Source organism: Cotesia typhae, unplaced genomic scaffold (genome assembly GCF_013202065.1).
Source record: "Cotesia typhae breed Kobodo isofemale line unplaced genomic scaffold, CoteBio_Ctyphae scaffold_152, whole genome shotgun sequence".
Taxonomy (NCBI): domain Eukaryota; kingdom Metazoa; phylum Arthropoda; class Insecta; order Hymenoptera; family Braconidae; genus Cotesia; species Cotesia typhae.
The window spans coordinates 6,670,150-6,694,080 of record NW_027423776.1 but is presented as its reverse complement, the minus strand read 5'-3'; the positions used below and the strand labels follow the sequence as shown (position 1 = coordinate 6,694,080).

The 23,931-nt window shown below is 28.3% G+C and overlaps 8 protein-coding genes across 12 annotated transcripts; 4 read left to right on the top strand and 4 right to left on the bottom strand.

Annotated features, from left to right (window-relative positions):
- The first annotated feature begins 286 nt into the window (after positions 1 to 286).
- On the top strand, positions 287 to 3,387 carry LOC141536615 (transmembrane protein 164). 2 transcript variants are annotated; one of them, XM_074257262.1, is made up of 4 exons: positions 287 to 494; positions 893 to 1,341; positions 2,150 to 2,329; positions 2,424 to 3,387. In XM_074257262.1, exons 2-4 carry the CDS (start codon positions 907 to 909, stop codon positions 2,706 to 2,708), a joined length of 900 nt encoding a protein of 299 aa, XP_074113363.1. In that variant the 5' UTR covers positions 287 to 494; positions 893 to 906; the 3' UTR covers positions 2,709 to 3,387. The 2 variants fall into 2 exon arrangements, with proteins under 2 accessions (XP_074113363.1, XP_074113362.1); XM_074257261.1 differs by having other exon boundaries at positions 890 to 1,341.
- A 249-nt stretch (positions 3,388 to 3,636) lies between these two features.
- Fsn (F-box synaptic protein) lies at positions 3,637 to 5,761 on the bottom strand. The gene is made up of 3 exons (XM_074257265.1): positions 5,374 to 5,761; positions 5,022 to 5,295; positions 3,637 to 4,438 (listed from the first exon to the last, which is right to left on the bottom strand). The coding sequence occupies exons 1-3, from the start codon at positions 5,676 to 5,678 to the stop codon at positions 4,253 to 4,255; spliced, it is 765 nt and encodes a 254-aa protein (XP_074113366.1). The 5' UTR covers positions 5,679 to 5,761; the 3' UTR covers positions 3,637 to 4,252.
- Positions 5,762 to 6,131: 370 nt separating this feature from the next.
- Dp (transcription factor Dp) lies at positions 6,132 to 10,243 on the top strand. 3 transcript variants are annotated; one of them, XM_074256937.1, is made up of 9 exons: positions 6,132 to 6,284; positions 6,467 to 6,566; positions 7,047 to 7,235; positions 7,348 to 7,445; positions 7,567 to 7,715; positions 7,800 to 8,324; positions 8,402 to 8,484; positions 8,568 to 8,651; positions 9,127 to 10,243. In XM_074256937.1, exons 2-9 carry the CDS (start codon positions 6,518 to 6,520, stop codon positions 9,363 to 9,365), a joined length of 1,416 nt encoding a protein of 471 aa, XP_074113038.1. In that variant the 5' UTR covers positions 6,132 to 6,284; positions 6,467 to 6,517; the 3' UTR covers positions 9,366 to 10,243. The 3 variants fall into 3 exon arrangements, with proteins under 3 accessions (XP_074113038.1, XP_074113037.1, XP_074113039.1); XM_074256936.1 differs by having other exon boundaries at positions 6,200 to 6,375; XM_074256938.1 differs by lacking the exon at positions 6,132 to 6,284 and having other exon boundaries at positions 6,416 to 6,566.
- Positions 10,244 to 10,510: 267 nt separating this feature from the next.
- On the bottom strand, positions 10,511 to 10,969 carry LOC141536450 (COP9 signalosome complex subunit 9). The gene is made up of 3 exons (XM_074256970.1): positions 10,833 to 10,969; positions 10,676 to 10,748; positions 10,511 to 10,608 (listed from the first exon to the last, which is right to left on the bottom strand). The coding sequence occupies exons 1-3, from the start codon at positions 10,899 to 10,901 to the stop codon at positions 10,571 to 10,573; spliced, it is 180 nt and encodes a 59-aa protein (XP_074113071.1). The 5' UTR covers positions 10,902 to 10,969; the 3' UTR covers positions 10,511 to 10,570.
- Positions 10,970 to 11,020: 51 nt separating this feature from the next.
- LOC141536442 (uncharacterized) lies at positions 11,021 to 12,329 on the top strand. The gene is made up of 2 exons (XM_074256958.1): positions 11,021 to 11,315; positions 11,804 to 12,329. The coding sequence occupies exons 1-2, from the start codon at positions 11,156 to 11,158 to the stop codon at positions 12,238 to 12,240; spliced, it is 597 nt and encodes a 198-aa protein (XP_074113059.1). The 5' UTR covers positions 11,021 to 11,155; the 3' UTR covers positions 12,241 to 12,329.
- A 14-nt stretch (positions 12,330 to 12,343) lies between these two features.
- Sin1 (SAPK-interacting protein 1) lies at positions 12,344 to 14,592 on the bottom strand. 2 transcript variants are annotated; one of them, XM_074256933.1, is made up of 7 exons: positions 14,373 to 14,592; positions 14,124 to 14,261; positions 13,767 to 14,065; positions 13,505 to 13,674; positions 13,131 to 13,427; positions 12,809 to 13,047; positions 12,344 to 12,732 (listed from the first exon to the last, which is right to left on the bottom strand). In XM_074256933.1, the coding sequence occupies exons 1-7, from the start codon at positions 14,443 to 14,445 to the stop codon at positions 12,530 to 12,532; spliced, it is 1,419 nt and encodes a 472-aa protein (XP_074113034.1). In that variant the 5' UTR covers positions 14,446 to 14,592; the 3' UTR covers positions 12,344 to 12,529. The 2 variants fall into 2 exon arrangements, with proteins under 2 accessions (XP_074113034.1, XP_074113035.1); XM_074256934.1 differs by having other exon boundaries at positions 13,767 to 14,044; positions 14,373 to 14,591.
- A 747-nt stretch (positions 14,593 to 15,339) lies between these two features.
- Positions 15,340 to 20,754, top strand: LOC141536449 (uncharacterized). The gene is made up of 2 exons (XM_074256969.1): positions 15,340 to 16,144; positions 19,045 to 20,754. Exons 1-2 carry the CDS (start codon positions 15,893 to 15,895, stop codon positions 19,123 to 19,125), a joined length of 333 nt encoding a protein of 110 aa, XP_074113070.1. The 5' UTR covers positions 15,340 to 15,892; the 3' UTR covers positions 19,126 to 20,754.
- A 1-nt stretch (position 20,755) lies between these two features.
- On the bottom strand, positions 20,756 to 23,930 carry LOC141536425 (uncharacterized). The gene is made up of 5 exons (XM_074256932.1): positions 23,842 to 23,930; positions 23,278 to 23,764; positions 22,878 to 23,191; positions 22,126 to 22,359; positions 20,756 to 22,057 (listed from the first exon to the last, which is right to left on the bottom strand). Exons 3-5 carry the CDS (start codon positions 23,013 to 23,015, stop codon positions 20,849 to 20,851), a joined length of 1,581 nt encoding a protein of 526 aa, XP_074113033.1. The 5' UTR covers positions 23,016 to 23,191; positions 23,278 to 23,764; positions 23,842 to 23,930; the 3' UTR covers positions 20,756 to 20,848.
- Between the last annotated feature and the right edge of the window lies 1 nt (position 23,931).

Sequence of the window (23,931 nt, the reverse complement as noted above, 5' to 3'; positions counted from 1 at the left end):
TTTTTTTATTTAATAATTTTTTTTTTTAACTTGTTAATATTTTCATGCTGTTGAAATCCGTGTCTACCATTGCACCTTATTATGTCATGCAGTTGTTATTAATTACTGTAAGAATTAAAAAAAAAAATAAAACGTATTATCATGTAAAATGATAGTGGTATTTTGCATACGTTCTTTTTTTTTTTTATTTTTTTTTTTTATTTTTTGTTTTTAGTTGTAAACATTATTTGTATCGTATTACACGTGGTTAGACTTAAACATAAGTATTTATATATTGACACGTTATATGTTACACATATAAAGTAATATAATAATATAAGTAAGTGCAAAAAGATAGAATAGGAGCGAAGCATGCGTGGCAGGTACTTTTTTATTGTATGCTCCGTCGCGACTCTAGTATTCGTCGTAACGTTGACGTCATAGACGTTAGTCATTAATACCGTCCGGTTACGTTGTTTAGTTGCATTTGTGAGGGATTTGTGCCCACTGCAACTGTAAGTTTAATTAATTAAACCCATTTAATTTTAAATATAATAATTTCTTATTTCTTCCTTAGAATATTTGCGTAACAATTAATTAATTTAATTATAAATAGACTGAAGCGTTAAATCTATCTGACCTTTATAAGTAATTTAAAAAGCTATTTTTTTATATGTTATCTATAATTTAATTAAAAATTCTCTGGGTTATCTAAAAGTTTAATATAATTAGTTAATTGTATAATTTATAATTTTTATTTTGGAAACTTCTTTCAGTTATAAAAAGTCAGTGCCGCATGACTGCATTAAATCGATAAATAAATGTATACATTGGAATACCAATTAAGGGTTGATTAATATTGACTTACTTTTTTACAATAATAATAATAATAATATTCTTTTTGTTTCAGTAGAAAGTACTTCCAACATGCTCGAGTGGGCCTACGACGGTGTAAATAGTTCAATTCCTCGAAACAGAGGACCAGAATGTGTTGAGTACTTATCACTAAAATACAGATTTATAGAAACTATTTGTGTGTCCATGCTGACTATCTATTTGATAGTAAAAGGGCTTAAAAGTATAACTCTGCCTAAAAATGTTAAGTATGTTAATCAAGACAGGACGGGGAAGAAAGTATTGTTAATAATAATGTCAATGGTACTTGGCTGTGAGATTGGTTTTAAGATAACCAGTCGTACTCTTGTTTATATATTAAATCCCTGTCATATTACAACGGCTATACAATTATATTTATTGGCTGCTAAACCAAGTTCGATGGTCACTGCGCTATTTAGGATACAATTGAACCTGATGAATGGGCCTGTACTTGCGTATTTGTTTCCTGAAACTGAATCTCGTAAAGTAAGTCATTATTTTATTTTAATAATTTTTAAATTTTAGGAAAAAAAAAAATTCTTTAATGTGCTACTAGAAAATATGAAAATTAAGTTAGCCGACATTTAATATAATCTATATTTTTATTTATAAAAAACTTGAAAAACTATCAGTGTAATTAAAAAAAAAATGTTTTTCAGTTTTAATTTAATTAATAAAAAAAAATTAAAAATGTCGGCTAACTGTAGTGTTATCTAGAAAACTATACTGACATTTAACAAATTAAAAAATTTTTCTAACGAGTGAATTGTAATGAAAAAAATTCAGCAAAAAAAAACTCTACTTATAAAAATTTAAAGAATATTTAGAGGTCTGCTAATTTTAGTATTATTATTAAAAGTTGTGAGAAAAAAGATGATACTAATATCAGCAGAGATCTGACAGTTCTTGTAATTTTTATAGCCAATCAATTATTATAAAAAATATATTTAAAAAAATTCGCTCTTTTAATTTTTTTTAAATTTCTACGTGTGGAATTTTTTTACTAAATTTTTTTCACTATAATTAAATTGTTAAAAAATTTTTAGATGTCCGTTAAATTCAGTATTATAAAAAAAATTGAAGTTTTAATCATAAAATGGATTTTTGAACTAAAAAAAGATTAAAGTTTATAGCCGATACTATTATTAGAATTTAAAATTTTTTTTTAATTTTTAGAAGTCAATTAAAGTAGAGAAGATATAAAAAATACTTGCAAAGGATTTTATGAACTTTTAAATATTTATCAGATATATAAAACCAAAACGAAAAAAAAAATTAACAAATTTTGTTTCAGCTTTTCGCTGATAAGGCAATGTACTACTTACAACACGGCCTAATGTTAGTAATTCCATACTATTTGACGCGAATCGGTGGTGTTTACAGCGTCGAACCATTATCAGATTTTAGTTGGAGTGTTCTTGCTTATGGATGTAATCTTGCTTATCACTGGTGGATCTTGCAACTGGCTGCTTTGGTAAATATAATTAATTGATAACACCATCAAAAATCTAAACAGTTAATTTCTGTAATTTTTACAATAATAACAATTAAATTTTACCTGAAAATAGCCCGTACAAGTTAATCTGAGCCACATTTTGTGTCCGGCGATGTTGGATCCATTTGAAGGCAGATTCTATCGACTGTGTGCAGTTGTTCATGAAGGATTGTTGTGCCCGCTGCTTGCGAAGCTTCTTTATTTAATTTTTAATTATTTTCTCACGGTGTTTCCGGTGACTAAAGTCAAGTCCTGCATCAATCATACCATCGAGCATAAGTTTCCACAAGGCGAGTGTAGTGATGAAGACTCGAACTCCAAAGAGCAGCTTAAAAATGGAGATTTACATGTCGAATAGTTGCTAATTCTCCAGTCACGATCTCAGCTATCAAGTATAAATATATAAATATGAACATAAAAAATGTCAATGAATGAAAAATTTCTGTGATCACATGATAAGTTTGTCTAATTAAGTTAGGACTAAACATCTACATCAATTCATAAAAAATTTATATTAAGCTCATTATTTTTGTTAATAGTATATTATAAATTATAAATAATTAATAATAATTAGAAGTGACGAGTAATAATAAACTTAGCATCATGAAAGGTGAATACGATAAATGAAATATAATTATTTTGATTACATATCGCTTAGCTGCGATAATTGAGTACATGAATGATAAATAAAGTAAAATGATTGGATGTTTTTACGCAGTATATTTGATAAAATTGTGTGACAAGTTACAAGTCTGTAATATAATAATACAAATTCTTTTTTTTTTTTTTTTTTTTTTTGATTGGTTTAAAATGGATTTGGAGTTTTTATTAAAATTCCAAAATTTAATTACGCATGGCCGAGCTTTATTAATTGTTAACTGTTAAATAATTATATTTTTCTGTCTTTTATTGGACGCTAGCGTAAAAATATTCAACTATTAAAAAATTACCAACAATCTAATTGCACGTATACAAACAATACTCACTCAGTACTGATAAATAATCGCAATAAAATAAAAATTAATTTATTTAAGTAATTGTCTTTTTAATTTTACTTGTTGCTTTAAATCCTAAATTGTTTTCCTTATTTTTCTTTATTATTATTATTTTATTTATATTTTCGTCAATTTTCTTTTAAAGTCATGTAAAAATAATCTGTATGAAATGACATTTACTTTGTTCAATATTTATGGAAGCTATATACACTACTTTGTACAAAACTTACTAAACTACATAATTTTATATGTAGATTAATAAATATTTACATGGAAATCTTTAGTTAGTACTTTAATTAGTTTCTTTTTTTTTTTTTGTATCCGATCGATTGTTTGTTTGTTACTTTAGACATTTATAGACTTATTAGTATAAAGACTCAAAAACAATTGTAATGTACAATTGTAATTAAATATTGCAGCAGCTAAAACAAATTTATCCGCAATCACATTATTTGTGATAGGAATAGTTTGGCATTATTACGGAAAACAATTCAACTATTTGATTGGAGTATTGTATAAAATAAATAAACTATTTACAAAGTTAAATAAATAAATAAATAAATACTTAGGACGTAATGAGTAACAGCAGTCACATTTTTGTACAACAATCGTAGATAAACGATTAATATAAATTGGAAAAATTACTCCTTTCCAAAAAATTTTTTATATCTAATATACAATCCAAAACGAAGTAATTTAAATGAGTATTTCAATGACTTTTGAATAATTTTGCTAAAATTAAGGTCTCGATGAGCAACGACATATGATTCGATGATAATCACTTTGATTATAACCATCAGAGCCACTGGGTATCACAATTTATTATAAACACCGTGAATCTTGTAAATTAACTGTGACAATGACAATGGCAATAACCAAATTTAAATGTCTATGGTGTTTCTTATGATTAGCCATCTAGAGGTGGACCTAAATACACCATTGATACTTCGGTATTACCGTAAACCGCAGAAACAGCTGGAAACAATTTTTTATCTGGTAATCCGCGGAATGCGACACCGAGAAACTCATAGTTTTTTTCAAATGACAGTGTATTGTCGTCACAATCAAGTATTACCCGGATTCTTTCACCAACCTAGAGTTTATGTATATTAATGTTAGTATTGTTATAAAATCTATTATTATTAACAAGATGTTTCGTTTCAAAATTTTTATAATAAAAATTTAATTTTTGTTATTAACCTTCGGTCTTTCATTTAAATAATTTACAAAGTAATAATTATTATGATACTGAGATCAACTGACACCTTAAAATTTTTTAAAATTTTTATAACAATAAAATGATTGTAAAAAAATATTTTTTTAATCAAAATTTATATTGTAATTAATAGTTTAATATTAATTAATAGTAATAATATAATATAATAAATAATATAAATAACTGATTTATTACAAAAAAAAATCAATAATTTTAATAAATTAAGAACAGGTGTCTTGAATTATTCCAACAATTAAATTGTTATAAAAATTTTCAAAACTCTACTGAATTTAATATTATAAATTATTTTATTTAATAAATAAAACAATTGAAAAAAATTCTGTTTTCGATTTTTTACTTTCATTATGGTCAATAACCAAATGACAATATTATTAAAAAAAATTAAATTTATAAAGAAAAAATTAAAAAACGAACACCTTTAAGAATATCACACAAGTACCTGATATTTTGGAGCATTATTAAGTAACGGATAATTTCCCTGTGCATCACCATTATGTAAAAGGTGATTGTCAACAAGGTTCCATCCCCAAGAATGTTCATCAGACCCCAGTAAAGCTACGTAACCATGGCAAATAAGCGATGCTTCTTTGGTAGCAATGCCTATTACAGCGACAGTACCAAGTGGACCTTCCCAAATAACTTCCCAAGCATGACGTCCATGTCGGAATCCGATTTTTCCACGACATCCGTCCGTACTCTGAGCCACTGGGTTCCTGAAATAAAACAATCAATTAGATTGTCGAATTAATCTATAAATTACCAACTAAATAATAATAATAAAATAAATTTACCTGTGTAAAGTAAATCCACTGGGTTTGATAAAAATATTTCTCGAACAGTCATTGGGATTCCAGGCATGATGAAGTGCTCGTAATTTATCTTTGTAAGTAGGTACTGATGATAATAATTCAGAGCTAAGTGCTTCTTGAGCCAATTTTCTAATGCAGTGCATCCGCCAAATTTCATTGTTTTCATCGTTTAAAAATCTATACCACGCTTTACAAACTAATAAACAATTTCTAATGGTATTTAAATCTAGATATGAAAATATTATTTCTAATACATGATCAGACAGCCTGAGTACTATATCGTCCATTTTAATGTCGCTGTCAATTATTTAAACTGATCAAGACAAAAACTGTCATAGACGCCGGCGTGAACACACACACACAACACAAACGTAATATTAATCAGCAATCAGCTGTTGGATTATTTTTCTTCAAGGTTCGTCTCTATTTTCATTTTTTCAACAACCTAACCCTCATTTTGCGACGGCAATTTTGAAAAACGGGCTGCAAAACAGCCAATCAAAATCATCCGTCCCAAAAATCAGTTTTCTTATTCGCTCACGAGAGGGCATCTGAGAAGGATCATTCAGAAAATAACGATCAATTTTCCCTGCTGAGTGTCCAAGTAGTCAAGGACTGAAATAATCGAGTATGGAACACGTCTCAGCGCGCGCATCTAGATTATACATGTATATTTAATATAAGGGTAAGGACAAGGACACAGTCCTCAGTGGAAATAAGTTAGAATGAGAAAAAAGTGGAATACCACGTGATATAATATCAACCAACCAGCTGTTTAGCTTTGTCCTGCCGCCAAGCTTATCCCCAGGTCTAGTTGCACGCAGAAGCTACGATTTCCCTGTTGCCTCATCCTAAAAAGTGTTTAACTACTTTTAACGAGGATGAGCTTATTGGTATAATAAATTAGTTAATAAATATCTGTTACTTAGATTATTAAGTGTCTAATAATATTTATTATTTATTATTATTTAGTGTTTGAAAATGGTACTTTAACAAATGTCGCCATTTTGGTGATACCGTGAGTTAGTAAGTGCGGCAGTATAATTTATATTTTTAATAATTGTATTTATTTCAGTTATACATTTGGGTATATTGAGTATATTATTACGTGGTATTAATATCAGTGATGACACAGCAAAATAAAACAATGAATTTTTATATACAAGACGCTAATGGTAAGTCATACAAATGCCCGCCAATACTTCAGACATGTATGCCTATTTTACGCTCAACTTTTACTCTGTTATAATAAATCCTTATAAATTTATTTTTTTATATATTATTTTTTTTTACACTCTGTAATTAATCTACTTTCGATATCACTACTCGGTGTAAGATAATCTACGGTCATTATCATATTAAAAAAATTTTTTGCCAACTCAATTCCTCAATTTTATTCCCCGACAATGTGGACATATTTTATCCTAATTGTTACGATGCTCCATTAGATATTAAATATTTTATTTACTATTACATTTATTTAACTATTAATTTATCTAATTTTGTGGAATTGAAGTATGGTATTAATTGATTTAATGAAAAATAAATGCTACGGTTAATTCATTTCAGCAGTTGATTTATCATACCATAAGATTATTATCTTTTATTCGTAATGTGTTATTTATTTATTTAGTTGTTTATTATTTATTAAACAGGGCACCCGCAATTTATTAAGGTAGTACAGAGTACACCTAATAAAGGTGCATTGACTAGCATAGTGGGAGCCACTAATACAAGTGGGATCAAAGTATTCAAGACACCTGGTCAAGACCCACAGGTTTTACAACCGGGAACACAAGTATTGAGGACCATCAGTTTGCAGAGTCAATCAACACCTGGTCAAAGTATGATTTTTTTTTTTTGTTTTTTATTGTCAACAAATATATCTTTTATACTGCTAAATACTATTTATTAAATTATTATAAAATTATTTTATTTTTAACACTGATTAATTAGGACTGGTGACAATACCGCTGCAAAATACTAAAATGACAGCAGTAAAAAGTGGAGATTCTCAAGGTTCTAAAACTATCCAGTTAACGTCTGCTCAAATGGTTTGTTTTATTTTTATTTTAAATCAAGATAACCTATATGACTGCATACTTTCGTTAGTACGTAGCACGATTTACGATTACGACAGCTATTATATGTACATATATATTTTTTTTTTTGTAGAGCACTTTGAAACAGAATGTTATGGCACATTCAGGCGGTGGTCAACAAATAATAAAAGATGCATCTGGAAAAACATTTGTCACTCCATTACTTGACCATTCAACTAATCGGAAGCGTTATGATGCCGATGGTCATGATTACGTGCCACAGTAATATATTTAATTAATTAATTAATCTTTTTTATTCTATTTATTTATTAACTGTAATATAAATTTAAATTTAATTTTATTTAGCAAACGAAGAAAATCTGAAAAAGTTGGTAAAGGTCTACGACACTTTTCCATGAAAGTTTGTGAAAAAGTTAAGAAAAAAGGCACGACGTCTTATAATGAAGTAGCAGATGAACTTGTGGGTGAGTTCACGAATCCAGCACACATGAATTCAATAACTGATCAGCAGTACGATCAAAAGAACATCAGACGACGGGTCTACGACGCGCTTAATGTTTTGATGGCTATGAACATTATTTCTAAAGAGAAGAAAGAGATTAGATGGTTGGGGCTGCCGACGAATTCACTTCAAGAGTGTGTTTCAATTGAAAAAGACAAAAAGAAAAAAATTGAACGAATCAAAACTAAAACTCAGCAGTTACATCAGCTTATTTTGCAACACATTTCATTTAAAAATTTGGTCGAACGTAACAGCTGTAATGAAAAATTACACGGTCCACCTAAACCTAATTCGGCAATTCAGTTGCCTTTTATTATATTGAATACTAGCAAAAAGACTGTTGTTGACTGTAGTATCACAAACGACAAGTAATTATAACTCTTATTTATATTTAATTTAATAATTATTATTAAATTAATTTGTTAATTTTTTTTTTCTATTTTAGATCCGAGTACCTGTTCAATTTTAACAATAAATTTGAAATCCATGACGATATCGAAGTTTTAAAACGCATGGGCTTGGCTTTTGGTAATTATTTTTTATTATTTTATTTATTCAATAAAATTATAAAGTTGATATTAATTATTAATAAATTATCTTGAATGAACTAGGTTTAGAAAGTGGAAAGTGTGTAGAAGAGAATTTACGGCGAGCTAAATCAATGGTACCTAAGTCACTGGAAAAATATGTCGAACGTAAGTTATTAATTTATATTTTGGTAATTATTTATAAGTGGGTCCACTCTATTTTTGGCGATATTTAGGTGAAAAATTGACATTTTTTATTTTTTTTTATTCTGATTGTTTTTACGGTGCATTTATGATAAAAAATATCGTGAAAGAAAAAAATAAAGATTTCGATAGCTTTTTTGCCTTCAAAAGTTGGAACAAATTTTGGCTTTCATGTTTTTAGATAAAATTTCTATTTTATCTTTTTTTGACATTTTTAATATATAATTTAAAAAAAAAATATATATCAAAATTAAAAAAAAAAATTTTAGTTTTAAAAAAATGAAAATTAAAATCGTGGACCCCACTTGTAAATAATTACCTATATTTTTTATTATCAAAGATATAATGTGACATGCGTAGATTATTTATAAATTTTGAACAGTAATTGTAGTGATGATAATAATAATCACAATAATGCAAATTAAAAACCGATTTATAGAGATGGCTTCAGGCGATTTAGACAAGTTTATCCCCGTTACTATTCCCGGACCAAGTGCACCAATAGAAGACGTGGAAATAAAAATGGAAGGTTCTGGCTCGCGGCCACCGTCCTCATCGCACACTTCGTTATCCGGAGAAGCGTCTCCTCCATCACATTACTTTTCGGAAGACGAAGAAGAGGAAGAAGAAATGAGTGAACAAGACGACACAGTTGACAGTGATGTTGATGTTAACTAGCACTCTCAAACTGATGAATTAATTTTCTAACATTAACTATTAATAAGAACAAAAAAAAAAAAAAAAAAAAGAAAAAGATTTCTTGCTTCGCGAAATCAATGATACCTATTAATTCACACAAACGAAGATCTTATAAGATCATTTCACCCAGATTTAAATTTAAAACATGTTCTTTACGCTATTATATTTCAATAATAAATATACAGATCAATTATTAGAAACTATATTTTAATTATTAATAGATCTGTTGTAAATGCCGTGATAATTTGTTACTGCATTAGTTAATGCAAATGTGGCTTGAACATTTTTCCTTTTTATATCATTAGACACGTACTGGATATTTTTGAATATAAATTTATCAACGAGATATTTGGAAAGCATCTGATTACTGAGATGACACTTAATAAAATATTAAAGTTCAGAACGATTTAATTTTATGATAAGTTATTTTTGAGCTCATCAGTGAGCTTAAATTTATTATTGTATTGTAAGTTATTATTTCTTCAGATAAATGAAAATAATAAACAATGATATTAAGAATTAAGATAAAGAATAATGATAATGATGATTAATAAAAAAAAAAAAAAAAAAAAAAAAAAAAAATGAGAAAGAGAAAGAAAAAAAAATACAATAAAATAACAATGGCTAATGTGTGGAAGGTGATTGTCATTCGGTGCTATTTTAATCGCGCATCGTATCACAGGTTTATATACCTAGAATGTATGTATTATAAATTATAATCCAATCAATATTATCTCGAGTACATGTATAAAAAAATATAACAATTTCATATGGCACATTTATATTAACATTTTAAAACTGTGGTAAATAACAAATTTATTAAAAGAAAAAAATAACCATTATTATGAAAAGTAATTTCAATTTATAATTCAATCTATTGGATACATTTAATAGTAATATAATTATATATATATATTAATACTTCATTTCAGATACAATTTTTAGAATTTATCCTTACTAATATTATTGTATTAATAATAATAATAATAATTATTATTAAAATTTTTTTTCTTACACATTTGTATAGTTATTATTATTAATTATATTTACTACTAGTATCTATAATTATTTTTTTCTTTAGTTATTAATTTAGAGAAATGGAATCTTTAAATAAAAACAAAAAATACCTGAAGATTTATGTTATTTTTTATATCCAATAATAACAAAAAATTTATTTTTAAAAATTATACGAGATCATTATCGTCATACAGGTCATCGAAATCTGAAAGGGTAAAGATTTAATTACCATTTAATGTTTTAATAATGATAATGTAAATTAATATAATTACCATTGAAAAAATCGGCATGAACAGCTTTTTCATTAGCTGCAAGGTCCATCAGTAGTCCAGTGGATCCACCGGCCTAATAAATAAAAAATAAAAATATGAATAAATAAATGAATCTATGATTTTTATTGTGACCTAACCTAGTGTATGATGACATTACCTCCTCGAGATCCATGTACGGACCAGCACCTTCAGGGAACATCTCATCGGCAACTTGAGTTGGTTTCATAGTGGTGAATTTTTTGTTGTCAAAAAAAAATATTTGAAAAATAAATTTTACAAAAACAATGTCGCTAAAGTTTATCACAAATTTATCAGACTTGTCAATTACTTTTATTCTTCAAGATACAATCCCTCTGGTGGGAATTTCCAGTAACATTGACATGACAAGTATTTATATCCCCGGTATATTCTCAATTTAAGTCACGTGGTGACGCGGATTAGCTCAAACTGTCAGTTATAATTTTTGATATTTATTTGGTTATGGTTTTTTTTTTTGATAGTATAAATATTTTAAATAAAATGAGTGATCGTAAAGAATCAGATGTCGATTCATCTAATGATAATGAAGAAAAAGAAGTGTTAGAACAAAATAAAAGAAGATCATCTATTTTTCAGTCCCGTGCTAGTCAACGCTACTTTGGTATTTATTGTTTGTGTTGTTTGTTTACAATTAGATGATACTAAAAATTTTTAGAATTTTTTTAACAAATAAATTATAATGAAAATGAAGTCAGCCGACATTTCAAAATTTTTAGAAATTTTTGTTTGAAAAAATTTCAATTAAATAATTAAAAAAAAAATTTTTCACCTGTAAAAAATTTGAAAATCAAAAAATTCATGACATTAAAGTTAGCTGTCACTATTATTATTGTCTTATTTTTTTTATTAAATAAATTTGCTCTGAAAAATTGCATTTTTACTTTTTTAATTTTCTAGATGCCAATTTTTTGTTCTTATTTTTTTTTGCCATAATTTATTTGTTAAAACAATTTTTAAAATGAATTACTATCTATTAAATTTATTGTCATAAAAATTTGTTGATTTGCTATAATAATTAAAAAAATTGACAGCTGTCAACTAACTTCAGTATCATAATATTATTGTTAATTTTTTTTTTTTTTTCTTTAGATGTTGACTCTCAAGATGAGTCGGAAGCTCAAGAAGGTAACGTTCAAAAAGAACCCGACGAATTTAATTTGGAGGAATACGTTAAATCGTTGAAAGCAGAGTATGAAGAATGGAAAAAAACGTTGAAAGAGAGAAAACACAAACGTCGATTACTTGCCAAGCAAGAAGAAGCTTTAAAAGGCGGAGTTGAACTTGACATTAATATATTCACAGAATCAGAGCGTGAATTTATTCAAGCGCGTCCCAATTATGAAGTGATTTGTGAAAAAATTAATGACCTCGTGCCAGTGGCTGTTAAAGTCGCTCAAGGAAATATTGAAATAAATCATTTGAACGATAATTTGCAACAGTTACTTGGAGAAAAAATCAAAGAATCAAAGATAAAAATAATTGAAAAATATATACAAATGACAAATGATACTGTTGATAATTGTTAAGTAATATTTTTAATTATTTTAATATTTTTTATAAATAACGAGATGTAAGATTTATTGAAATAAAGTGACAGCGTGATTTAATTAAATAATGACTAACAACATATTATTCCTATTATAATTATAATATGTATAATAATAATAATAAGTATTATTATTAGTATTTTATAGTAATAAGTAATTAAAAAATTTAACTTGGCCTAATTTGATTCAGAAACTCTGATATCTTTATGATTTACATTATTTTATGATCTTTGGAATAATTTAAAAATACATATAGCCAATACTTAGGTCACCTATGAAGATGAAAACTTTTTCGCCTCATTGATTTACGTTCTCTGTGAGCTATAAATTCTTTGCGCGCATTGTTTGATCGTAATTCTAATATATGATTTATTTTTCTAACTATTTCTTCGGCTATCGTTGACTCAGCTTCGAAATCATGGGTTTTGAATGACATTGATTGATGAAGAGATGGAGAACTTAGTGAAGAAACTGAAAAAAATTTTCATTGTATACTAACATGAATTTTTTTTTTGACTGTTTTATCAATAAAAAAATAAAATATTACCACTTATATTATCAGAAGTCGACGGATTAGTATATACTAAAGTAAATGATGTTTTAGATCCTTTAGTTTCCGTAATTTCACACCACGCAATGTTTTCCATTTGATAACTGACACGATGCTGACGATTCCAAAACCTATAAGCACTTTTGCTCGTTACTAAAGGATCTATTTCTATTTTATCACCTGATACACCAAGATGAATTTCAGTCTTTGCTCTCATTTTATGAAGAACATATACCCTGTAATAAATTTCATCAACATAAATAATGCTTTATTATTTTTTTATCACCACAATAAATAATAAGTAGGTGAAATTTTGTACCTATATAATTGATACAGCGGAGCCTCAATAGCTGTAGTATGACCTTTCATTCTCGCTAAATCTTGAGCGAAAATTTCTTGTTCTTTTTCAGTTGCCTCTCTAATTTCACCAGTACTCACAGGAAGAACGGGTCCAGTCGGCTCATGCCGTTGTCGATCACTCAGACGCATTTCCACTAAGCCCAAAGCGGAAAATTCAAATTTACCTATTTTTTCCCTTGGATCTAGACAAGGAAAGTCACCATCTACTTCTCCATCATCTTCAGCTATATACAAGCCATACTTATTTATTTCTTTTCTATAAGACAAAATTAATTTAAATTACTTTAATTATTAATCGAACATTTTTATTTAAATAGCTAAAAAATTACTTACATTAAATTATGGTTAGGATTTTCTGTAGCATACTTATAACAAATTAAACCGATAAATTCTTCAACCGTTGCTGAACACATCACAGTAACTTGCATTGGATAAACACGCTCTTCTTTCGGAAGTATACACATAAATATACGATATTTACGCACTGGTACTCCAACTAAACCCTGAAAAAAAAAAAAAGAAAAGAAAATTATCAATGCAATGATGGAAACAGCAGACGTCTAACTACTTACTAAAAAATAAAAAATTAACTTACACTGCCATCGAATTTAACGTATTCTATAAAACGATTAACAGGAATATATGGACATTTAACTAATTGTTCAGACAATAATGATTGATTTTTAACATTACTATTGTTTTTTTTACGAAAATCTTTTTGCTGAAACAACTCAGCAATTTCTTCCTTAGTCAAACGTACAGATCTTGACTCCCACTTTATATGTTTAACTCTAGCAGTTTTTTTACGCTCAAGCTCCATTTTTTCAAGCTTCTGAGCAGTATTTGATCTTGGTCTGTGACCAAAACTCATATCTAAAATTAACGATACCCCAACTAGTAACAAGTACAATAATAAGTAATTTATAGTAAATAAATAAATAAATATAATCACCCATTTGTATATCGTATGACTCAGTCAAAGCATCAAGATCTTCATCATCGCTCTCTTCAAATCCTAGATAACACTGGGCACCGTTGGCTTTTAGTTGCTTTGGTATATCTTCTCTCGGCATTACAGCTTCACACATACCTATGCAATAAATATTGACTGTATAATAATGTATTTTTTTCAGTACTATTGTTGATAAAACTATAATAACAATAAAAAGTTTTAGGTTGGATTACGAGTCGCAATACAAACCAGTGTCATCTGTAGAAATAAAACTGTCACGGATGTATGAAAGAAGCCAATGTTTATTGTCGTACAAGGCCATGATTATTTTGCCTCGACGATTTTATTAAGTTTAAATCATTTCTTGTCTTTTTCACATTTATTCAATTATTTATTTATGTAATTATATTCAGTTTGCCGCCCGCTATTTCGTTAGCATTTCACACACGCAAACTTGTTAACTCACAGACACTCGGATTATCATAAAAAATCCCCTTCCGAGTGTATGCAATCTCAATCGATAACTCTTCAGTCAACGGGGTTTTCTTAATCAACCGGTAGATGGCGATAATGATTAATTAAAATTTTTTGAAATTTATCACGCGTGCGCTGTAATTAGAAATCATTTTAAATTAAAATTATTTTAAAGAATAAATTTTAACAATACTATAAAAAAAAGTTAAGAGTTTATTAAGTTATAATATGACACTGAAGTTAACAGACATTAGAAATTTTTTTAGAATCTTAAAACAATAAAATTTTTAATTTTTAATAATAATAAAGTTAGTCGACGTTTTTAATATTTTCATTTTTTTTAATAATTAAATTATAATAAAAAAATATTTTTAAAAAATTGCATGTTTAATTTTTAAAATTTTCTACATGTGAAATGTTTTCTTTTATTTTTTTTTTAAATAATTTTTCAATAAAAAAAAATTCTAAAAATTTTTTAACACTGAAGTTGACAGATATTAAAAATGTTTTTGGAATTTTATAGCAATTAAATTATTAAAAATAAATTAAATTAAAAAATTCCACCTGTCAAAATAAAAAAAAATTATTACTCGAAATTTTTATAAGCATTTTTTTACTGTAAATAATTTATTATAAGAATTCAAAAATTTGACAGCTGTCACCTAACTTCAGTATCACAAGTAATAATAATTATATTAATTATAATTTATTTTTACTTGCTTGTCATATTATTTTTCCATTAAAAAATTTACTTCTAAAAAATTTAATATATTTTTCTAAATTTTTGTCACTAATTTCTCCAGACAAGACAATTTTCATAAAAATTAAAGTTCACCAACGCCATTTTATTTATTGTAAAGTGGCGCCAAAGTGGTAGATTTAAAAGCTCTAAAATTTAAATCCGGCCGAGCTGCGGACATGAGCAATCAGTTCTCGACAGGACTTTACCCGAGCAGGATCTCACGGCGCTAAAAAAAAAAAAAAAATTAATAGATATCACAAAAAGTCCTTACTTCATCTTAAATAAAAATAAATAGTCAGTTATAAAAAATCATACATAGTAAAAAATAAAAACAACACCAAAAACCACATGTGACAATGTCAATCATCATCAGCAATCCAGTGTTGATATTAATAACCTTTACCTGGACCTTACCTAACATTACTCGGATTTTTTCCACAATGTAGATGTAAACATTGGCGCCAAGGTGTAGGCGCCGTCACATCAACTTTAAAAATTTTAATTAGATAAATTTTTGCACTAAAAAATTAACAAAATTAATCCAATAACTTACATGGAGACGACGGATTATGTTGACGAAGCTCAGCGACGGCTGGAAAATATTCTCCGACGTGCTCGACATTTACGTTTACCAACGCGGGAAATCTTGACAACACGTCCGGCGAAGAAGCTCCTGACACGTACGAAAAATGCACATGCTTGGGTGGTTTTTCTTGGAACTTTTTTAATACTTTTAAGTGGACTTATTTATTTACGTTGGACGACTCCGGATGGAGATACTATCCACACAGTTATCAGGAAACCAGTAAGTCTATAAATTTTTTCTTCTATTTCATTTATTTTCTTCATTTTTTCCATTACATAATGTTGTTTTTTTTTTCTTCTTTTTTTAGCGTAAAAAAGTTGCTGTTTTTTTTTTATTCCGGCTCTTAAATGTAATCAATTAAAGTCTTTGAGTTGTAAAAGCTTCAAATTAACCCAGCGAGCGTGTTCGATAAATTTTAGTAGCATACTATGAAACTTAGTGTACTTTGATAAGTTTAATTGAGGGAGACTAATCTCTCATTTAGCCTCGTGGGAGGAAATCACTTTGGGCTGTAGCGGTCACCGGTAGTGAGCGGACCCTTCTCGTGGTCAATGTCACTGACAGTTAGTAATTGCTTTCACAATTTTATCACCATTATTTAATTATTGAATTTTAATTAAAATTTCAATAATAATTATGGCCATCGATTTATCATAGGTACCTATCGTGTATGAAAGTGTACCAGTTGAGTATCCACTCGAGCGAGCGAGCCAATAAATTTTCAATGAATAGCTTCTTTAAATACCTCGAATAACTTTTCTGATCATAATAATTTTTAATTATCTTGCTGAATTATTTCATATTGAAATTTTTATGTTTCATTAAATTAAAATTATTTTTTTTATTTCACTTTACAGATTTGATTATTAAAATATGCATTCTGTTAAAATGGGTATTGTTCCTCAAAAAAGTTTCGGAATTGAGTACTTACAGATAATAATGAGTTTAAGTACTTAGATTTAAACTTAATATCTGAGGGTTTAAAATTTTCAATCAAGTTCTACCAGAAAAAAAAAAAAAACACGGCTTTGTTTGTGTTTGTGAAGCTTAATTCGAGGACTTTCGCGTATAAAGCCGGATGCTGTGAGCCACTAGAGCTTGCTAGAGCTCTATATATACGTATAGAATAAACCACTTGCCCGAAATGTTGAGAAGTTAATTCCGTTGTATTACTCGCTGGTGCTTAATCAACTACAACTTAAATAACAGGAAACCTCTTACAGATAATTTATGCCTGTATTGGCACTGCAGAATACTTTTTGCTTGTTTTATTGAAAAAACATGTTGATTTATCGTTAAATTTTAAATCTGTATTAACTTTTTAATTTATTTTTATTGAATTTAGATTTTAATTTCAGAAAATAATTTATTTGTTAAACTTTGTCAAATTACTTTTTTAATTAACTAAAATTTTAATTTGGAGTTTGGATGTTGAGCTTCGTTAAAATTACTGAGTTGCTCAACTTCTATTTGACTTTAATTATAATCTACTGCAATTTTTGAAGTAAAGTTAAAATCAATAAAATGAAATTTTTGGTTTTAAAAAAATAATTTCTAAATTAATGAAATTGCACAAGCGTTTTTTTAACTCAATTTGAATTAAATAAGTCAATTGTTAAAGAATTTTATCAAGCTATTTGCTAAAACATTTTACATTGCGCCTTCTCATTTTAGCGGTATATATTTTTACTAGTCGATAGATAGATAAAAAAAACAAAAAAAAAAAAAAAAGAGATTAAGCTTCCTGATTTATAAAAGTGTTAACTATCTTGCACTAAAGTACTTAAAATTATAATTCCTTCAACATTAAAGCCTTGAATCTTATTTTTTTTTCTTTCTCTTCTAGTTTATATGCTGACTCAAAAAAAATATCAGCTTGCGTTGGCACGCTCAAGATAAATCTGTAACGCAACCTCTTATAATCTCATTGGTAGTACTGCGAGCACGATAAAACATAGCATAGTGTATTTGCACCATTCTTCCATATATATATTCTTCCTCCTTACTCATTTTCTCTGGGTTCATCTAAGGAAACATGAGAATCAAACCACCCGCGCTCATTTTCTCAACTCATTAAATATTCACAGATTTTAATCAAAACTTATATTTTCCCTCTCTAATTTTAATTTTTTATAATAATAATTATTTAATAACTTTATTTTAAAAAAACCTAAATATTTTCAGATGAGATTATGCATCCGAGACCGTGTTTGAGAGTTTAATGTCGGCACAAAGATAAAAAAATTATTCAAAAAACCCAGAGAGAGAGAGAGAGAGAGAGAGAGAGAGAGAGAGAGAGAGAATGATACAGAGCCCTTGGTGTCTTCTCCAGGACGGAACCAGTGCCAAGTGTAGATGAATTATGCACACATGATGTCGTAAATATGTGGTTTTCCGTTGGATATAGAATAAAGATAAAGGAGCCTTAAAGTGTGTTGACTGGTTAAGACTCAACGGTGTGTAATAATTCAAATGAGAGTACTGAGTACTGCTACTCAATTTAGACGCTCAACCCACCAGCGAATCTCATCTCTTTCAGTGATTCATTCGAGCAATTAATACAACAAATGTCATTGCTCTGCGTACCGAGAATTTCAATTCTGTCTCTATAGTAACGAAAATTAAAGATTTAATAAATGGCTTATTTAATAAATTTAAAAACCGTCAATTTACGGTATTGAATTTCTGTCTCCAGTTGCATAATTTACAGCAGTACGTTTTGGGTAGGATTTTTTTTTTGCTCATTGTCAGCCTCTTCTTATTCCTTAGTCTTACTTGGTATTCTCAGTCGTAAATTTTTAACCGAATTCTTTCTTCACTATTGAATAATGCACACGTGATAGACGTCCAGATGCTTTCTGCATCGGCTCTTATTTCTTTTTGCACTGTCAATATTCTGTGTATATCGATTTGGGATTCGATTCAAGTGGCCTGGTGGGAATAAATGCCGTGTTAGAGAGACATACGAAATTGGAAGAATTCTTGTTGGCTGAACACCCTAAAGAAATTCAATCATCTTGTTTTTTATTGCCATTTTTTTTCTGCATTTTATTTTTATTCTTTATTTTTTCGTTACCAGGCGTAAATTGATAATCTTTTTTTTATTATTTTTATTTCAGTGTGGTCCCAAGGTATCTGGGAAATTCTCGGAAAGAGTTGCAGCACTTTTGTACACTTCTTCAACCCAAGACGACTGCTAGTGCTGTTGGTGCCGTGGAATGCTGACAGGATCGATCTGCAAAAACGCTGAGTGTGAATTGTCAACGGAAAACAATGTATATACAAGAAATGCCGTCACAGAACTCTTTATGCTTTAGTAACAGAGCAAGAAATATAAAAAGAATATAACAAGAGATAAGAAATAAATAATAACTATAATAATCGTAGAGGCAAAAAATATCTGGCTTTCCGACAACAACGGCTATGACAACCAAGACAACGGCTCACAAGAGACTCGTGACTTTATTGTTATACTTCCACACAAGTTCTACATCTCAAAGTGTCTTCTTGTTGTTGATGAATGAACAACACAATGACTAGAAATAAAATTTACGTTTTTACTATTATATAATCGCGTTTTAATACTATAATCGCAAATTCAATTTTTTGACGACAGTAAAAATATTTAAACTATAAAAAAATAATTATTAAAATGTAATTACACTAAAATTTTTAATATTAATAATTAATTACGGTAATGAGTAATTAAAAAGGGTGCTGATATTTCCGTGTTGAGCAATTATACAAAGATTAATTAGCATTTTAAATGAATCGCATATATTACGAGTTTTATTAATGACCCGACTGTGTGGAGGTCTTTATTCTTTAAAAATATAATATTGAGCTTTTAAAATCTATTTAAAAATAATTAAACGGAAATTAATAAAATTGTTCACGGGCTTTTATCGTATTATAAATTTTAATAAATATATAACGTTACAACGAATGATAAGAGCTATTGTTTAGGACAACAGCGAATTATATAACTTGAAATCTAAAGCGTTATCATTATTATACTCTTGACAATGTCATCCGGACGATGTCTGAAGCGCGTACTTGTATAGTATTACATAAGGATCCATGCTGGTACACTCGGTAGGTTTACTTGAAAGTTAACAGTTTGTGGCGTTCTTTTCTCTTCACTCTATACCAGTTTCAATACACGAAAGCTCCAAGTAATATGTAAGTCATGCTCGGAGAAATTCCATAGAAAAGGATGCTCTGAGGCGTTAATTACATCACTGTGTATAATGTTTTTAAATTTATAGAGAAAGTACTTTAAAAGCGCGACGGGTTTTTATAAAATGTGAAGGGTAATGAAGAAAAGGAGGATATAAATAGAGTAAAAAAAATAATAAAATAGATTAGTAACCCTTTGTGTAAGTGCTTTCGTGCATTTGATATCGATCTAATCTCCTTGATGCCTTTAAACTAATTTTTTTACTATCTTTAGTTACATACTATGTACATACTTTTGGCTCGAAGATAAAACTTGTTTAAAAAAAATTTGCATTCTAATGGCCAGCAGATAAAACAGTCGAGTAATCAAGTATGCAAAGAAGCACAAAGAGTGAGGAGGAAAGATAAAGAGAAGGAGAGATTGAGTATAAAGAGGAGCTTCGTTAGGGTCGCCTGGTGATGAGAATATGCGAATATAGTAGAACTTCATACTAGCAGGTACAATTGATGTATGTTGAGTTGTATCCACTGTGCGACGACGCGGTAATAAACACCTGTTATACATTTTGATGAGTAAATTAACTGGATTTGTACACAGAGCGTATATAATCTGGATTATTAAAATTTTAAATAAAAATAACCTACCATGAGTTTTTTTTTTTTTTTTTTTTTTTATTAAATAAATAAATAAAAATATTATTTACACTTGAATTGTTGGTACCGACAATTATTAATAATTATTTGTTATGTTTTTGATCCATGAATTTTTTCATGTCTTAATAATTTTGATTTTGTAATAAATGTTTTACCGCAAGTCTGACAAATGTAAGGCTTTTCTCCAGAATGGTATCGCATGTGTACTTTTAAGTGACCTGACTCATAGTAAGCTTTACCACATATATGACATTTAAATTTCTTGAATCCTGTGTGGTACTTGAGGTGCCGGGTTAACTCTGGACGTGTCACAAACGACGCATCACAATTATTGCACGTAAACTGTTTGTTGTTCAAATGTTTTTGAACATGTCGTACCAATTCGGAATTTGAAAAGAATTTTTTTCCACACGTTTCACAGTTAAACCGACTGCCAAGTGTATGTCTTTTCATATGTGTGTTGTACGTGTTTATGTTTGAAAAATTAGTATTGCAGTGAATGCATGTCAGCGGCTGGGATGAGTGAGTTGCTTTATGACTTTTCAACTCCGCGGTTTCGTCAAACTGTTGACCGCACTCATCACACACTAAATTACGGTTTTGGATCAAACAATGACTAGCGTGATCATTTATCATGTCTGTCGTTAGTTCTTCGCTACAAAATTTACACAGTACAACACTTTCAAAATAACTGTCTTTGAATTTAAAACCCAAACAAATACCGCCTTGGTCAATTATTCTATCTAACTTATTTTTAACTCTCGGAAACTGTCGGTTCTGTGTTCTTTTTGTCTCGTTCGTTTTTTTCTTTCGTTTCTTCTGAGGTTTAGTAGCTTCAGCGGTCTTCGTTTTTATATCTTCAGATTCAGAATTTGATTTAACGATTTCTTCAGAAACAGGCTCAGAATTTGTTGTCAGAGCGTCTAATAATAATTGTGAATTGTCTGGTTCAATTGATTTCTCATCAAATTCATCCAAACTTGATTCTTCTTGTTTAATTTCAGTTTTCAAAGATATTTCTTCTTCAACTTTATTTTGAGAAGATTTATCATAGATCTCACTTGATAAACAGTGATCATCTACATGATCTTTTAAATCTTTAACCGAATTAAATTTTCTAGAACATAACTCACAAAAAATATCAATAGTTTTTTTCTGTTTCTGTACATTACTTATCTTATTTTTGTCTCCATCATTTTCGTTCTCATTAAATAAGCCCATTTTTACATCTTGATCGAATATTTCTACTTCTTCATCTGCATTTTTTTTCAATTCCAACGTATCAGCAGTGTCCCATATCTGTAAGCATTTTATTTTAAATAAGCTATTGATTATAGTAAAACTAAAGGACTGTAAAAAAAATTTACCTGCGTAGAATCATTGGGCATCGTAACTACGTAAGTAATTCCCGAATCATTATTGTCAGGGAAAATATTTTCTTGTTCACCATCGGAATCCAGATCATTTTCATTATTTATTTTCAAATAAGATCGGAGAGTTTTGTCTGAAACTTCAATCAAGTTTCTAAATTTGTAAAACTCTTCAACTTTTCTTTTACAATTCAAACAAATAGTAGCAGGTAAACCATCTTGCAGATTAATCTGTAATTAAATTAAACAATTAGATAATTATTTGTAAAAATAAAATAAATACTTAAAAAAGAAATTTATATATAGCATGTGAAAATACTTTTAAAATTTTAATATAATTTTTTACATAATTTATTTAAAAAAAAAAAAAAAAAAATCAGAGGTCTCTTTTTTTTTTTTTTACTTTTTAAGTTTTATTCAATAAAAGCATTAAAGAAAATAAAATAAATGCTATTCACAATTTAATATAATATTTTGGAACAGGTTTAAAATTTAATTTAGAGTAAGTTTATGACATTAAAGTTAGCAGTTGTTTTTTGTTCCAAAAAATTATTTAAAAAAAATTGCATTTTTAATTTGGTTTAATTTTTAGATGTCAATTTTTTTCCTATTTTTTTTGCAATAATTTATTTGCCGCTAAAATTCTTAAAATTATTAAAAATCAGCAAAATTAATTTTCATGTTAGTTTAAAAATATACAACTGTTACTGCATAGTAAACATTGTAATAAAAAAATAACCTTAAATTACCTGAACGTCTGCTAAATAACTAATAACATCAGCAATATTATTACTAGTGTCTCCAAATATCGGTGACATTGTTTTAAATCCTTGTTTAAGGCACACTCGACATATATTGCTTAAATTAATTATTTTTATCTGCGACATGTTTGGTATTGTCGTTATTGTCAACTGTTAGTCCGCGCAAAAGTGAATTCTTCAAACAGCACGAACACAGCCGATTATTGAATCACCAATAATTGAGCTCGACCACAAACAAAATCGATTCTTCTCTCTCGATTTAAAACTCCAAAGAATTGATTATTTTTCTATTTTAAATTCACCTAAAAATAAAATCGACATTTAATAATAAATTTCTTATCGATTATTAATAATCGGGTTTCATTAAAAATTGTTTGACAATAACTACCAAGATTTAGTAAAGTGAGAATGAATAAATCATAACTTGTTGAAGATGGCTAGTCTCCCGGATGAAGCTAAATACAAATGCAAGATGACGCTGAAGTTAGCAGACGTCTAAAAATTTTTGATTTTTTTTTATTAATTAAATTACAACTAAAAATATATTTATAAAAAATTGCACTTATAGTTTTTCAAGTTTTTCAAAATTTCTAAAAATTTTGAAATGTCAGCTAACTTCATTTTCATAAATGCAAGCGCAAAATACATATATGTAAGTATGTAAATGCATATTCGGGTAGGGTTCCAGATATTATATATACAATAGTTGCACACATATGCGACTTGGTGTATGTATACAATACTCGAGACACGCCTCACTCCTGCACAATAATCTCGAGCCCAAAAGCATCTTCAGCAACCTTTGAGCCTCTTTAAATGATTTAAATAAATAAAATAAAAGAAAAATGATCCCCAAGCATGATGACAATAAATTCCTGAAAATCGTAAGAATTATTTAAATAATATAAATTTTTCTAAATAAAATAAAATAAATGAATAAATATCTAATTACTTGATAATGAAGACTGTGGAGTGATCGATATGATGAGGGCGCTTGGTTCGAGACTACGGCTGGGAAGTAAACGCGCATGTCACTTCAGTT